Raw genomic sequence first — 17,900 nt, forward strand, 5'->3', positions numbered from 1 at the left:
GTGATTATTTTAACTTGTTGGCGATGGTAAGAATCCAAGATGGGAAATGGGACGCACTAAAACATGATGTAGGTTCTTACTAGTTGCAAATATTTTGAAAATGATGACGAGAAAGGGTTTGATGTCACCATGGCCATCTTACATGACAGAGTTATAATGCTGTTACTATTTTCTGATCTTTCACGACTATTGTAAAATAAAAGTAGTAAAATCCATGATATCAATATAACATAATTTATCATCTTGTAAAAGTTGTTATGGCTGTTCTGGAATTTAACTGTCTGCAATTTGGTTGAAAAGAAGAAGTGGCATACTGTGACTGTGAAAGCATGCATTCACAAACAGCGGCCTTGTGCTAATAAAGCAGCTTAAGAGTTGGATTAATGAACCTTTAAACCAAAGCAATGAGCAAACAGAGGCTAAATAATCATTTTATTTATGTTTATGTCCTCATAATTAACTGTGATTGATCCCTACAATCTGCATCTTTGATTAAAGACACAGTCTTTGTGCCAATAACAAATGCAACTCTAAAGGATTTAACTGAGAGACAGATTAGTTCACGATTGAACTTCTAATTCTCCGTTTTTAATGAGAAATAACTCAACTAGCAAAAAGCCTCACAGTACAAAGCGACTGCACTATTAAAAGATCAAACAAGGACAGTTGTTATGTTCCTAGAAAACGGGACTTTGAAGTAGGTTGTGAAGAAGGATTCTCAGAGATTTGACTATCAGACCTGGAGAGGCATCCGGGACCACCAGAGCTCTGACGGACCAACCAGGCTGCTGCAGAGCGCTGGCTATTTGTTTAGGAGGCCCAGGGGAAGATGACACAAAGTACTATCTGCCTTTCTTTCCCTTCTTTGGTGGCTCATATCTGTCTCTTACCTGCAATCTGTATTCATGCCCTCCATGGGAATATGAGCTGCATGTACAGCCTTTACATTCCTCTCTCTCTCTTGGTTGTCATGGCAGCCTCATTCAGTCAGGAGAGCCTTAGAATACCCTCTCTTTATATTTATTATCAAACATCCTTTAAACCAACGCTGTGGATAGATATAAGTGTTTGTGATATTTAAATTGCAATGTTCCAACTGGCTCAATAAAGCCGTTAATCACACAAGCCTTCATGTGAGGTCAGAGAGCGTGTAAACACAGTTAAAAGATGGTAATATAAACAGGATTAAGTTAATGTCAATGAAACATAGGGATGAAAGTGGGCGATCATGAGGAAGCTAAATGGGTAACATCGCTCTCAATAAAGTGACAGTAAAGTCATTTTAAATATGCCATGTGTGTATGATCCTGCAAACGACCGGCCCCCTAAGGACGTGGGTTGGTGGTGCACAGGATACCCTGTTGGTTGTTCAAGATTAAATGTATGTTGACTTGCAGGTATTGAAGAATTCACAAATTCTCTAAATTCAATTACAGACCTTTAAATGTGTGACTGATTTATTCTGAGTAAACAAAGAGGCAACGTTCAGAGGCCATTATGGCCATATGGTTTGAAAAATTTAGATTATGTGCCATAAGACCTTCAATGACATTGTTTTTTTTTTCTGATGGAGCCTGATTATCTTCTAGATTTTCCACACATTTAACTGCTGCAGTGACATTGTAAACTTTTTGCCTGTGTCCTGTGTACTTGCAGAACGGCCTGATGGTGAAAGTCACAGAAACTTGTCCGGAGCTCAACTGCACCGTCAGTGAGCAGATCTTACCAGACGGCAGATGCTGCAATGTTTGCAGAGGTATGTCTTTGTTCTTTTCTAAACTCTTCTCAGTTGCGTGAATCACTGCTGGACGTGCACACACCGCTCCCCCGCCGCTGAGAGTAAAAGAGTGTAAACACAGTCGGTCTGCCTGCTGCTGATTCAGGCTGTTCCTCTGCAATTCTTCTGTTTCTCTCCTCTTCCTCCTGCTATGCATGCTTTCTTGGCTGAGATACTTATCAGAGCAGATTGGCCTGTCTACTATTGAGCACCTGCTATGCCAATTTGCCTGTACCCCGCTGCTTTGGCAGGGAGGTACCACAGGGTAAATAGCCACCAGTAATTCAGTAAATACATTGAATAAACAAACTGTAGGAGGCTGTCAGATATAGAGCCATAATGAAAGAAACACAGGAAAGCTTCTGAGCAAAGGAAATTGCACTCTTGTTTGGGTGAGATAAGCAGCATGCCTTAGACCCATGGTATATAGATGAGAGGAAGAAGAAAAGAAAGGGTAATAGAGAAGGAAAAGAAAAGGCAGGAATGGTAAGGAGAGAAGGAGAGAATATGAAAGAGGAAAGGTTAGGAGTGTTGAGGAACAGATAGGAAAAGGAAGAAAAGAAGAAGGCTGGAGGAAATGTTAGGTCCCGAACCTGCAATGCTGAAAAGAAATGAAAAGTAGGAGGGAAAGGGTCAAGAGTGTAAAGCACAGCATGAGAGGAGAGATGGGGGGTAAAAAAACGGGGGGGGGGGGGTAGTGAAGGCTGGAAAAAGATAGACATGAGAAGGAGGTTAAGATGATGAGAGAGGAAATGTTTAAAGTGTAAAGGGAACGAGAAGGTAGGAAATAGTAAGTCATGCTTTGTTAGAAGTAGCCGAATAGAAGATAAAGAAGAGGTATGGGGAAAGGAAATGCTAAAGAGCAGCATATGAAAGGAAAGGAAGTAGACAAAAGCGAGGAAAAAATGAGGGAATAAGAGACGGAAAATAAGAGAAGGAAGTTTTAGAGTGTAGAGAAAGAGATATATAGAGAAAAATATTAAGTCTTAGATCTCCTGGGTTAAAAATAAAGGAAAAGAAAAGCAGGAGAGAAGGAGTTAGCGGCACAGGTGTTGAGAAGAAGATGAAAGGATAGCAAAGGGAGGATAAGGCTAACACTTTATACGAGGAGAGTGAAGGAAAGGACGACGAGGGCAGGGGAGGGAGATGAGAATAGAGAAAGACAGAGATTTATTGTGCTGGAAAGAAAGTTAGTAAGTCAGAAAAGTTTTTTTTTTTTTTATGAAACGCAATTCACAGTGTACAGACTCTTTTTCTGATATTTAAAAAGCTTAATTAAGTTGGAATACGACAACAAACCGTCTCCCTCTAGATTCGTTTGCCCTTTCAGTATCTAGGTCCCAAACAGCTTCTGTAAATATTAATGGGCAAAGCCTGACGTCACCCGTCCGTTACTGCAGGGGTCTTTTGAGTCCCATTGATGGAAATGCTGTACCTTTCAGTCAACCTATAACGATAGGCTGAGAGGCGGGTTTTAAGCCTGTTAACAACCTGTTACTCGGCGCCCACCTGTCAATCAGGTCAATTATGCACCTTATTGTAACGCTAATCCTTCATCAAATCTAAACGGATGATTTATAAAAAAAAAAAAATCATCCCGCCGTACAGTGTGTGCTGATCGAGACATGAGCTAATCAGACCTATTTGGATTGTAAACATGTTCATTTATGTTGTCAAAACAGGCTTTTTTCATACATGTGTGTGTACTGTGTGTGACTTCTGGTGCTTCTGCAGCCAGCCTCAAGTGAACACTCGACGAACTGCAGGATTTTGCACTCCCTCACTGGCTTCATTTTTCAACACTGGAGGCGGTTGCCACTTGATCCCAACCTCCTTCCTGCATGATGGTCACAAAAATAAAATCCTCATAATTTTAGAAGTACACATAAAAGTGTCAAAATGAAGATTTAAGGGCTGTCACCATTATCATGTTAAACATAATGATTCTAAGGTCCGAAATTAACACATAACATTTTTTTTAATATGTATTTATCTCATGCTGTTTTGTCCCTTTCAGCTCACCGTATTAAAGCCGCTGTTGTGTCTTCCTGAAGCAACAGTGATAGAAAATAATGACACCACTGCGACATTGATTGGCTCATTTCACTTAAAAAAAAAAACAAAAAAACTCCCAGATAGCTCAGTTGACGAGTCAAATGTAATATGAATCCTAAAAATGTCACTTTTTTTAACGTTTACTTTAGCTGTGTTTATTTACTTTTCGATCTTTCACCAGTTCCTTTTTCTATGGTTAAGTTCATGTTGAAACTTTTCGACATACTGTGAGTGCAGTGTTTTTTTTTCCAAACAGGAAATAAAGTACATTAGCAATAGCCAGAAAAAAAATACAAAATAAAAGTATATTAAAATTGATGGTAAAAGTCACAGAGGTCTTTGTGGTCAGATAGGTGCGCACTCTTCTCCACCATGCACACACTTACACATCTTGGTTAATCAGACCCTTTAGGTGTATGCAGTGCTCTGCAGGACGCTGCTGTCGACGTCGAAAGAATAGTGCAGACGCAGCTCTTTCCTCAGTAATGGCTCCCCGGGCTCTCCGCCTCTCGGGGCTTTTATGTGCAGCCGGTCTGTCTTTCATTACAGGCCATGATGGGCTACATCAGCTCCTATACTTACAGAGCAGGGGACCCATCATCTCTCAACAGTCTGCCTCTACATCAGACAGACCGATTCTCACAACATCTTGTCTCTCTGTCCTCCCTCTCATGTACCGGAACACCTGAAGGAGCACGGTTAGGTTTTAACTCGACAAAACATTGGGAGTGGAGGTGGTGAAGTTTCCCTCCACCTCCACAAACAGTCAGTGTTTTTAATCCCAGTACTGGTGACATGTGTCCAAGCCAACACAATAACCAAATGAAAGCCCTTGAACCCTGTCACTACATTTGCAACTTCGGAGGCGCTGACTGCTATTGCCAAACCATTTTGTATCTTGCTTCCTTTCAGAGGATGACAGCTAAAAAGCCCATGTTTCATAGCCCAAATATCAAAAATGTTCAAGAAAACCACTTTGGTTCCATTTCTTAAGCATGTTTTACAATGTCATACTGTAGCTTCTGCACAACTAAGCTAATAATCAACTTTAATGCCAAATTGATACCCCCACTAAAGGGCATATCTTTGAGACAACATTTTATACATTTAGTTGTTTACACTCTCATTATTACACTTCTGTGTTGGAGATGCAGCAGCTGCTTTAACTGTGTCCATTCCTTTAAAGGCTTTCCTTGCTCTTGTTTTGTTAAGCACAGCGATAAAGACCTTGTGTTGTCGTACATGGTTTAACAAAACTGGAGACTCTTATAGTAACGTCTGTTTGTGTCTCTACACTTAACCACCAATGAAAACCCAATGAAATGAACATACGCTGCTTACTGGTGCTGCAGAATGAGTCAATGGAACAGGAGCATTATTAACCATAGCCAGTTATACTTTTCATTACTGTCACAATGAGTGCAGGTGGGTTAGCTGTTCAATCATTCCACTTGGTTTGAATGAATGAATGATATAACAAAGAGTAAGGGTTAGACCTGCTCTTTTGTAAAGTGAGAGAACATTTGTTATGATTTTGGCTATACAAGAAAAGACTGATTGGTTGGTTGATTGGTTGAGCAGACTTTTTAAGGCCTTTGTCAGCCTCTTTTTTTTTTCTTGCTTGGAATTGGAAAAGACACCAAAAAGATTCTAAATAAACCAATTAGCCATAGCTTTAACTCATGCAGGATTGAGAGGACACTGACATTTTCTAAAAGCAACCTTTCCAAACACTTTATATTAATGTCACAATATTCACCATTAACTTGCCTATACAACACTAGCAGAACCATTCAGAAGTGCCCTCATAACACTGAGTGGCTTACTCTGAAAATAAGCTCAATAAAATCACTTCAGAGCTAATTATGTCTGCAGCCTCAACAGTCTGATATGTGTTTATGTGGTGTTTTATATCAAATATATAGAGTGAGTGTTGGTCTGGGTGTTAAGTGGATCTGCATTGTTTATCTCACTTTCTTGTCAGGGAGACAAATAGTAAAGTCAAAATAATAATCATAATAATCAAACTCTCCGTTCATCCAGTTCAGTGAGTCTTTTTAAGCATTTGGCTAAAAAGGAACAATGACATCGTCTGAGATCTTCCTACAGGAGCAGCTTTTTCTGAGTGGATGTATTTTAATGTTGTGTGTGTGTGTGTGTAAATGTTTTTGCAAACGTTAAAACTTTTTCACACGCACCATATTAATTTAGTCAGAAACTTTTTTTTCCCCCCATCAAGTTTCTTGCCAACCACAGTACTGTGCGTGTTTGTCAGCTTGCAACTGCACGCACAGCCATGAGTGTGTGTGTGTGTCTGCACACAGCTTTTCACAACCTCGTGTGAGCAAAATTCTAAAGACCAGAGTAAATTGTGGCTTCCTTTGTTCCTCTCTTTTGACAGGTTACGATTTCTGTGCGGAGGGAGTCATCTGTGGAGAAAACTCTGAGTGTAAAAATCGGAATACTAAAGCGGAGTGCGAATGCAAGAGTGGCTACGCCTCCATCCACGGGGATTCTACATACTGTGAAGGTAGGACTGGATTTGAGTTGGGTCAGGGTCAGCTGAGTCTCAGCAGACTGACTCATATATTGGCCTAGCATGGTAAAAAGCAGTGTGATGTTTATTTATCATTTATGCAGGCTGTGTTTCACAGAAGGAGATTTGTAAAAAAAGTAGATGTTTACACAATCAGTATGTTTACCTGCAGTTAGAAAGAGTTGATTCATTGTGTTAATCAGACTAAAAATTGAGTTTGACCTGCAAGAAGGTCCAATAATAACTACCTGAAAGGTGACATATCGCCATCTACTGTAATGGAGTCAGACATTCTTCAGTCAATAAATGGATTCTCCCCCGGTGCTCTTACACTGAGACAAAGAGAGCAGTCCACTTAAAAGGCCTAATGGAGCTCTAACTGTATAGCTAGACTCAACTGTGCATGTAAACATACTGAATGATTGTATGACGTGGTGATGATGACTGGCTGTGATTGGAGATGAGCGAGTGGTCAGTTAAAAGCTGGACTTGGCATCACAAATCTGACTAAGCACAGTCAGGATCGAGCACTTTCTGGGATTTTGAGGAAATGTCCTCTGAACACTGTTCTGATTTGTTTGTGTCCGTTTCGGTTAAAGTTTCACTCAGACTTAAAGTTGGTCAGAAAAAAATGTCCCTGATTTTCATCCTCTCAATCATATATTGGAACATTTCAAATGTTCGGCACAAGAAGTCTGTCCTTGCAGCGGCATTAATTGTAATGGTGAAATTAGAGTACCAATAAAAACAAGGTTAAGGTCTGCGAGTTGATTCTTCTGCATGCCAAGACAAACCATGAAACCAATGTGATGCCTGCAATATCTGCAAGTTCCAAAATCAGTTTTTCAAGCCACTGCATGCTTTTAGAAAAAGGACATTTGAAAAGAGTTCACGTAGTGGACTGGCACACTTTTTTTTGTTGCTCAAATCAAACTTTTGGTCACAGTACACAGCAGATCTTTTCACTTTTTATATTTGGTCTCTTGTTGATCCATAGAAAGGCGAACAGCATGCTTATACTTTAAACAGTCCTATATTTATCTTAAACCACAGTGTCCTCTGCTCTACACTGAGTCTGCTTCACATTTCCTAGAAAACATTTAATCTTCTAGAGTTTCCAGTCATTTTTTAGTGGATCCCTGGAAAAAGCCAGTTATCTTTAAGAGTGCCAGGGTGCTTCTTGTGTGCTGATTGTTGGACTTGGCTGAGATAAAACTCTAGTATGTCGGTGCTGGAGGCCCAGAGCACTTGTGATGGAGCTAATGGCCTTATTTGATTAAGAGGCTTGGGAACGGCGGTCGGCGGATTGAAGGATTTGCTCGATGCGCTGTTGCAGTTGTCTTTGGGACGGAGCCACAGCAGACTGGATTCAGTAAACGCGCTGAGAGCCGGGTAGCCACAAGCCCTCCAGTCTGTCTGCCTCTGTTTGATCTGCATGGTTAAGAGGTTTACCCAGAGCTCCAATCCAATCCACGGCAGTCCCACACCATATGAGTCAGGGCTGGGAAACACTGATTGTTAGATCAACTATGTAAATCGTGTATCCACGGCTCTACCGGCTATGACGGCATTATCCATGTTTAGGGTTTGCTCCCTGGAGGAAGCTCAAACTTCCATTGTAAGTGGATTAACTGGTATCAAGCTGTACATTATGATGATATTTGACATGGCTTCACTCACCTCCAACTTAAACTTGGCTTTGGATAACATGTCTTACACAGCAGAGTAGGGAAACCTCGTTTTTTTATTTTTTTTATTTGACGTATAAACAAAGCCCAGCAGTCTGATTTGGTATCTCTGATAGCTTAATAGATGTTTTACAGCACAGATTAATTTCTCTTCCTTTATTTATAAACAGGATATTGTGTCTTGCTGGGACTCTAAGCTGTCATTAAATGTGGCCATTAAATCCTCGTAAATATTTTAATGTGCTGCTGAATGATTGAAGAGGAAACCATTTGCTGTTTAAGGAGGAACCAGAGGATTTAAAGACAGCCTGAGCTTTCTGCATTGCGTTGAGTCACCTTGTGGAGCCATAATTAGTGTCTGCTTCTCTTAAAGTTGAATATTTAATCATTCTCAATGGGATATTTTGGTGAGACACACCGCCCTGTGCCTCAGAAGTCAGGATAAGTGTTGACGATGGGCCCTTACACCTCCTGGAGGAACACGTTGGATCACAAGACTTTTGTCCAACCATTGTTTTTTACTTCTAATGTTTAATCATTTACAATACGCAGGCAAGTGGGGTTGGAGGTAAGACAAGACCCCTCTGCTCCTGCAGCTGGGGGATTCTCTGTGCAGTATAAAAACAATAAAAACATCTGGCTGTACATCTTTGGGCTCATGTCAGTAATGTGATACAATCTGACACATCTCCGTTCATAGCATTAGTAAACTCTGGAGGCTTCTTAAATAGAAACTCTGGGCTGTTAGAATTCACATTTAACTGAATGTTTCCACTTGTGGTGAAGTGAGAGAAGAGGACGAGGGCTCCAGGAGTCATTGCAGTCACATATTGAAGCTCTCTGCTCCCTTTTCTTTTGCAGTTATCTGTCAGTCATTACGTTGTTGTGGTTAATATTCCCACTCGATTAAGTTGATTTCCATGCTTCTGTACACATAAAGTAACACAAACATAGGCTCACTTTAATGATGACTCGTGTGTCACTAGCCTTTACCACCAAGGCTTGTGTGTTTATTTACTCCACTAAAGATATATTAAGAATATGGTCTGGCATTGTTTTAGCTCTACTATATAATTGTGATAGATTTGTTTTTGTCAACACACAAAGTCTCCTAGAAGGCTGACTGATGTCCCCCATATATTTTAAAACCAACCTTCTTCCCTTTCAAACCTTCAGATGCAGATTTACAAAGTTGTCAACATCTCTTCACCCACACTAGAATTACAATGTGCAAGACAACTCTTCCACTGCACCAATTTTCATGCATACTGTGCTCGGTGTTCACATTTTTGCCTTTGGTCTACCATGACTTTGTGCTCTAGCTCTGTCACTTCTCCCAAGCAGATGGTAGTCTTTGCTTTATTTCAGGTTCGTCTGGGCTATTCATACTGTAATCTCCCCCCCAAATAAACTTCATTACCCAGGGGGCACTGCTCAACTCAGCTTTCTTAATATAGCACCTTTCATACATTTAAGCATGCGTCACAAAATAACAAATACAATAAATAAATGATAACAGGTTGAATGGCAAAAGATGAACACGATAAAAAGAAAGTATAAAAAATAATTACGAAAAAAAAATAAAAATTACGATAACAATGAAAGTAAAAATGATGAATATAAAGTTCATGATATGCATCTGCTGTCTGCTTTTTCTATATATCTATCTAAAGAAAAAGGTGAGGAGTTGGGGCGGGCTTCAAGCCTCCTGGGAAACAACGCACCAACCTGACAGTCAACTCAGTCACGCCCCTTACTTAGCAAATTTATGAATAACTTTTAGGCTTTCAAAAGTAGTCAAAACTGTCAAAAATTGACAAGTTTTGTCAATATTCAACCCTGTGTAATGTAAACCAAAAAGGAAATAAGATATTCAGACCAAATTAATTTTTTAACCATGCTGTAAAAATATTAAAAAAGGTATTTTAACACGGGACCTAATCGGGAATTCCTTAGCTTTTGCAAGTGGACACTTGATAAACTGCACTGTTTTGCACTGTTTTGCATTTTTCAACACTTTAAATTGCCAATAATTTAGATTAAGCTACACGCGAGCATGCACATCAGCAGAGCACATTGTAATCATGAAGCTGCTACACTGACCATGGTAGCCTTGAAGAATTGTGCAGCTCCTGTTTTTTTTTTAATTTGATCCCTTAACAGGCAAAATTAAAAAGACGAGTTTGAAAAGGGTAGTTAAAAAGTATTTAAACCTCCTACTTCCCAACTCTGGTGCTGAAGGACTCAACAAAGGCCTTTTACTTTCATCTGTCTTGTTTATATTGTCAGTGATTTTTTTTCCCCAAGTCCCATCAGATCTCCTGTAATCTCTCTCGGTTCCCAGAGGACACAGAAGTTAACAATGTTGTTGTAGTTTTACTGACAGCTTGTCAATCGTAACCTAAAAAAAAAACAGTTATTGTCGGGTACATTGGGTTGAGCCCAGCCCAATAAGGCTGCAAATATCAAGCGAGTGCTACACTTTAGAGAATAGTTGCATCACCTAAGGACAAACAACATTATCCACTGTTTCCTAGCTGCGTGCTGCAGGGACTCTCGCTCCCAAACGGCCGGTTGTTAACACAGAGGCAGCTCTGTATATCTTTCTCCCTCGGCGGGTACAACCCCAGCAGGGATCTAATGTTGAACCAAAGTGCTTCTAGAAAGTGTAATCTTTCTTTCATTGCACATGTTCTCCGTTTTATATGAACCCTCTTTTCCCTCAATACACCCAAATGATCTCCCTCTCTGCAGGAAGTTTTATATATATGTGTGTGTGTGTGTGTGTGTGTGTGTGTGTGTGTGTGTGTGTGTGTGTGTGTGTGTGTGTGTGTGTGTGTGTGTGTGTGTGTGTGTGTGTGTGTGTGTGTGTGTGTGTGTGTGTGTGTGTGTGTGTGTGTGTGTGTGTGTGTGTGTGTGTATATATATATATAGAGAGAGAGAGAGAGAGAAATACAGCCTCTCAAGTGATTCCGCTATGCTCTTCTTTTTTCCCTCCATGTTTCAAATTAAAGGCTCCCAACACGGCAGCGCGTCCTTGGAAATGTTTATGGGCGAGCACATTAGGGAAAAGTCAGAGCAGTTACCAAGACGCTGGAGTCGAGTATCTTCACATATGCAGAGATGAAGCCTATTTCCATAGAAATGGTCTCAGGAGCTTGTTGTGAAGGATCCTCCCGCTGTTAAGAATCCTCACGGGTCACTCCACACACATTAATGGCGGCATTAGCGCCTCATTTGTCCTGCAACTCTGTGCGACTTGAATGGCCTTGTTTTACATATAAAAGTGGATTTGTTTCACCGCCTCACCAGCTCTGAGTTGAGTTTGGTTTTAGTTGCTGAGTGTAATTCGGTATAATTACTGTTACATGCTTTTGATCAAAGTGTAATCACTGCCTCTCCACTTCACATTGATGTCAATTACCATCTGGGGCTGCATTCTTCTGCAGTTTTACCTGCCCTTCAGACCACAGTTTATTTTCTGCTATGGGGGTAATAAGATTAGCGCCCAGTGTGAGGCCTGAACATGGAACCTAACGGGGCTATTTCTGTTTGTTCAGCTCGCTTTCATTTAGCTCCGGAGCAGCAGAAACTCCTCGTGGTTCAGGCACCAAGCTCTCTGATGTGTCCCCCTAAGCTAATAGGCTCTGGGGAAGCACTTTATGATGTCCCTGATCTCCAGTCAATCTCTGCTGACACCACAGCAGATTTCAGCTCTTCTCCTCTTTACTCAGTCTTTCTCCTTTTAGCTTTTACCACTCACCTATAATGTGCAGCGACTTTGGTGCTAGTTACGCCACTGTTACTGCAGTTGGAGCTGCTGCTGTAGCTCACTTCAGACATGTTGTGGATGATGCAAGAGGATATCAATCAATGTGTTCATACTGTACACACCATTTCACGCAAAAACATGTCAATGTCAAATTAAAGGAGGAGAAGTTGTCTGTGCGGCAACGGTGTTGTCATAACATCATATTGAATAGTGTTGTATGAGTGCCCTTATGACACTGAGTGGCTTACTCTGAAAATAAGCTCAATAAAATCACTTCACAGCTAATTATGTCTGCAGCCTCAACAGTCTGATTTGTGTCTATGTGGTGTTTTACATCAAATCTATCGAGTGAGTGTTGGTGTGGGTGTTAAGTGGCTCTGCATTTGTGCACTTTCTGGTCAGGAAGTCAAACTGTAAAGTAAAAATAATAATGATAATAATCAAACTCTCCATTCATCCACGCACCAGTACTCCCTCTGATATGTATAAGAAAGGATGACATCCATCTTCTTCCACTGATCTGAGGTCAGTAAGTAAGTCCAGCCAGACTTCCTTCTCCCCAGCAACCTTATCTAGCTCGTCCTGGGAGGCGTTCCCAGGCCATACAGGATATACAGTATAATCCCTCCAGTGACCTCTGGCTCTACACCGTGGTCTCCTCCCAGCTTGACGTGCCCTGAAAACCTCCAGAGACTTTGAATTAGCTAATGAGGCATATTAACAAAAGTCTCAATTCTTTTTTTTTTTTTTTTTTTAATGAGTCCTTTCAGGCTCGTGGGTGTAACTCTTTTAAAAGCTCTTTATGAAGCAAACATACCTAGTTGATCATCATGGGAGAAAATAAATGTGTGACAAACCAGTTAATCACTTTTCTGACTTATCGCTACAAGCAGATCAGCAGTTACTGGAAATTAAATCTCCTAACAGAGAAAGAACAACACCTGTTATGCAGCTTGAAACACTTTTTGGCAGTCTCATGCTTATGAGGCTTCACTACATTTATTGTGTTGGATGAGAAAATGTAAGTTATTGAACTTTTAAAAAATATTATTATTTGCATTTGTTTCTTTAATTTTGTGAGGCAGCAATGGGGGGACAGGAAATGTGGGGAGAGAGAGAGAGAGAGAGAGTGGGGGATAACGTGCACCAAATAGCATCAAAACTTGGAGTTGAACCTGCGAGTGCGATGAGGTCTCTGGCTTTGTACATATACAGGGGACCTCTGATAGCACCTTTTTGCACTTTTTAGAGCTCTTCTACTCAAGGTTAGAACTTTTTGGTATATCTTTGGACTTCTGAAAGTGCTCAGGTCTGACCATACTCTTTGTTATATTCCTCACAAAGACCCAACATTAATCCACCATGAGCTCAGCACTCTGCCGCATTTAGCAAAGTTACAGTGGCAAAGAAAAAACCTCTTCTAAGAGGCAGAAACCTTGAGCAGAACCAGACTAATGTTGAACAGCCATATGCCGCTACAGTAAGGGGCTTGGGCAAGAGAGAGAGACGCAGAAACAGAGAGATGATGAGACACACAAACAGAGTAACAACAACAAGGAATACAATGTAGCTACAATGCCAGTAATAATGGAAAAAGTACATGTGCTGACTATGGTAACAGACCAATGAGTCTAATATTAGCAACATTAGCAACTATAATGACAATGAAATAGGGAGGACTGATAGTGTCAATCATAGCAGCAGCAGTTGAGCAGCTCTTAGATTCATATTAACAAGTATAATAGTGACTGAAAACGTTTGTTGCAGCCTCTCTTGATAATGCACAGACGTCACTGTAGACACTTTTTGACACCTGACCCTTTAATTGTCGTTATCTTTGTTTTTCCTTGAATCTTTTTTCCACCCTAAAGCGAGAGGCTTTTGTGGCTGGTCAAATACATGCTTCCCACATCATGTGCTTGTCATTAGCCCTGTCCGCCGAGATGCTCCCAGCCGATAACGTCGTATCCTTACCCCCAAAGACCCCGCGAGGATTAGGGAAGTCATTTACGGAGGATTTACCCCCGTCTTGTCCCTCAATATTGCCGAGTCTGATAGAGAAACTGTTATCACATGTTTGCAGATGAGCTGAGATGAACTGGGCGTTTGGCGTCTGGGTGGTACACACTGACTCTCTGACTGACAGACAGATTGAGAGATTTATTTCAGTGGGAGGTTGCAGCTACAAACAGACAGACATGGACAGATCCCTGGGAGTGCAGAGCTGCAGGAATCATATCCACAGAGGTTGGGAAGAGAGCTAATCAAGGCCAGCGCCTTCCTGCAGAGCCTCCACAGTAGGATTTGCAGGCGTGTGTGTTTGGGTTTGTGCGGGGTTGTGTGTCTTTAGCTGTCCCTGGGTTTTCCAGATAAGCTTAGGAAAACATGATGTGTCTCCAGCCGGTGTGCATCACCTGCCGATATGCTACTGCTAATCCGCTAAAACTAACAGCTATTGCTCGCTTTTCCCTGCAGAGACCGGTCACACAGGAGCCAGAGGAAAACATGAAAATACACACATACACATGTCATTTGTCACGGCTTTACTCATCCTATGTCACAGACCACTTCATCGTCAAGTCATTACTGTTAATGTTCTCCAATGAGAGCAAATGAGATGTGTGCTGAGAGGTGTAATGCAAAAGAAGGTGATGTATTGATTGTGAGCGGTTGAGATAATCCTCATTTGTTCTCATTCAGCCTTGGGATGATGGGAGCAGCGGTGTGCGTCTGTCTTTTTTTGTGACTCTGGCGAGTGCCGCTGGCTGAATTGGCTCTCACTCAGTGGCATTAAAGAGTAATTGGTCGTGTTTGTGCTTCTACAAATCAATCAGGTCCTCTATGGGAACTCTACCACCGTCGTGTTGAAACAAGGATGTAACGACAGTGAAGGGAATGAGCAACAGCGTCTGCTCCTGCTCAGAGCTGAGAGAGAGCAAGAGAGGGTCGAGGTGGGGTCAGTCGTGGTAGTGGGGATACAAAAAAGGAAGAGGGAAAAAGCAGTGTGTCAAAAAGGTGAGGAGAAGCGGAATGGAAGACTCCTCTTTAAACATTTACTTAAAGCTTAACTCCTAATAAAAGTTCATTTTGGTTTTGTTATTTCTTTAAAGAAGAAATGCACATTAAAATCCCGCTGATCCTTCCCACTCCCAACGTAATGTGCTTTACATCGGTGTTGGCCAAACCTCTTTGTCTTGCCTGCAGCTTGTTTGGATTGGTTTGGACAGACGATGGCAGCTGTAGTCAAAAGAGAAGCAAAGAAAGCAAACAAATTCTCTGTGATTTCATAACTGGAAGTTCTGGGAAGCTCAGTCTATCTTGTGTGGGGAGTCATGAAAAGAATTCATTGTGATCTACGTCAATAAGCGGCCGGCTGGTGAACCTTAAAGAAGGTCAAGAAAAGGCTACATGTATGATAAATAGTTTCACAGTGTGCTAATGAAATGAACCAGCATCCAAGACTTTTTGTTCTTGTTCGACTCATTCAATGTTTGACTTGGTATATTTTCATTCCAACATGTTATGTGGATACATTTTCTATCAGTGCCTTCATTGTTGTATAGATAGGACAGTGGATAGAGTCGGAGATCAGGAAGAGAGAGAGCAGGGGAGGACAGGCAGAAAAGGAGCAACAGGCCGGATTCAAACCCGGGCCGCTCGGCGGACAACAGCCCTAACCACTACGCTACCAGCGCCCCTTATGAGATGCTTTAAGACAAAAAAGGCAGCTTTCTCTACTTTTGTTGATACTTGTTGTTGTTGCAAGTCAAGCCTTGGCTGCTTGGTCGATGTCTGTATTGTGCTTTTACCTTGAGCGCCACTCAGGGTTCGTAGTTCTTAAGCTGCTAGCCTTGTGTAACTCCCTGATGGCGTGTTATGTTGTGTAATATTCGATGTCGAGTTCACAGCAGTTGAGAGTTGTTCCTTGCATGGGAACAGATTACACTCCTCTGTCACATTCTTGTCGTGTCGCACAACAAATGAAAAGTAGAGCGCATATCTCCAAGCCCCAAAAGATGTCTTGATTTGAACCGCTCTGACATTTTGGTTTTCCTCCTCCGTGGACTTGAGCAAACGTCAAGTCAGTTAAGTGTAGCGTAAGCGTTCATGAAAAGGAACATTTGAATGTTTCATTATTATGTTTCATAACTATGTAACTGTTTTATATTTATATACACGGCTGCTAGTTGTTGGTAAGAAACTGTGTTGATTGTGCTGCAGCCTTGATTGGCCAGGACACTCTCAAAAAATATATTTTTAATCTCATGATGTTTTTTCATGGTAAGTAAAGGTTAAAACAAAGTATCGCAAGTAACAAGATTACTGAATTTAGCAACAGTAATGCGTTACATTGCTGTATTACAGACAAGTGTAATCTAATTACAGTAAAGGGCAACTAATTAAAGCATTTCCCCCAGCATGGGTCTACTGTGATCCCAAAATCTCATCAAATCCGCCCCAGGTAGAGCGAGATTTGCCCATCAATTCCCCTCCAAATGTAGCCAAAAGGTCAATAGTTGTATCCTTGAACCAGCAGGGTAAATGTGAGTGGGGAAAGTTGGAAAAATCTGCAGTGCTTGCCCCTCCTTCATTACCACCGCTGAAGTGCCCTTGAACAAGGCTCCTCACCGTCAAACTGCTCCAGTGGGCTGCTCAGTGGCCAGAAGATTACAGACAGTGGATTTACTGTGCAGCTTGCAGGATTCAATTTGTTTAACTGTGTGGGTGAAAAAGAGAGCACAGAGAAATTCAAATAACTTGAAACCCATTGTTGTTCATTTGGAAAAAGGTATTCAGAATTGTTCCTTGGGGTGCAGCGATTAAGTCGCGGCAAATGGAAATGGTGAATGGACTTGAGCTTGTATCGCACTTTTCTAGTTTTCTGACTACTCAAAGCACTTTTACACCGCATGTCACACCTACACATTCACTCACTGATGGTGGAGGCTGCTGTGTAAAGTGACCATCAGAAGTAACTAAACCCATTCATACACATTCATACGCCGCTGACAAAGCAGCGGGAGCTACTTGGGGTTAAGTGTCTTACCCAAGGACACATCGTACATGTTGCTGCAGGAGCTGGGGATCGAACCCCCGACTTTCCAGTTGAGAGACGACCGACTCTACCAGTTTAGCCACAGCTGCCCAAATGTACAGTCTATAGTCCGCCAAGCATGCAGGCCCCGTTTTATTTGTTACTCTATCCCTCACTGTCCAACCAAAGTAAGAGCTGGAAAAGTTGAAAAATCTTCAAAAAAAAAATGTGCCTGCCATGCTAAAGGCTGAGATGTAAGAGGCTGCAAACGTGGCTGTAAGGAGTCAGACTGAGCAAACTCAAAACAGTTACAGCAAATATACAGGTCTAAAATGAACCTTATGTTGTATGTGGGTGTGAACCCCCTCCTTTGTTCAAAAATGATCACCTGAAGAAGACCTCTCATCGAAACGTTATGATTGTAATGATTAATTCAAACTTTTCTGTAACATTTGAAAAACTATTGGGGCCTCTCTTCTTTCTCTGAAACAAACCCGCCAAGGTTAATTTGAAAAGGAAACAAAGGCAAGCTGTTTGTTTTAAATATAGATCACAGTTCGAAGACCTACTTTCAGATTGAACTCGGGCTTACCTTATTATTGTAGTTATGTCCCAGTTAAGTTTGTGAGAGTAATGTTGCCACAGCTGATGGAAACATCGGCTAAAGCTGCAAAGGCCTGGTTATATTTAAGACTTTCTCTGAGGTGTTTTTAACTGGTTATAAAACACACTGAATTAAAAAGTGATGCCTCTTTATGACCTACAAAAGAGAACGGGACTATTAGTGACACGACTGATCGTTTGTACAAAGCTATTTTCAATTATTTTACGTGTCCAAGGAAGCTGTTCAGGACACAGAGGGTGACTTTTCTTACTTTTCAAAGTTTAATTAATGATGCGTTTGACAGTTAAAGGAAGCAGGACAAGAATGTATTTTTTTTGCATGACATGATCAACGGGAAGATAAAGACATTCTGCTTCCTCCTATGAGAACTCAAACACAAACCATCCTTACATTAGCTTAGAAAAACAGAGGT

The 17,900-nt window shown here is 41.2% G+C and overlaps 1 protein-coding gene across 1 annotated transcript in view; it reads left to right on the forward strand.

Moving 5' to 3' along the window:
• Nucleotides 1–17,900, forward strand: part of LOC109999310 (protein kinase C-binding protein NELL1-like) — a 251,046-nt gene that overhangs the window by 103,489 nt on the left and 129,657 nt on the right. The window contains exons 11-12 of the mRNA XM_065952653.1: nucleotides 1,657–1,756; nucleotides 6,234–6,362. Of these exons, the coding sequence (XP_065808725.1) occupies nucleotides 1,657–1,756; nucleotides 6,234–6,362 (229 nt within the window). The remainder of the gene's footprint in view (nucleotides 1–1,656; nucleotides 1,757–6,233; nucleotides 6,363–17,900) is intronic.

The sequence above is a fragment of the Labrus bergylta genome, chromosome 3, assembly GCF_963930695.1.
Source record: "Labrus bergylta chromosome 3, fLabBer1.1, whole genome shotgun sequence".
NCBI lineage: Eukaryota > Metazoa > Chordata > Actinopteri > Labriformes > Labridae > Labrus > Labrus bergylta.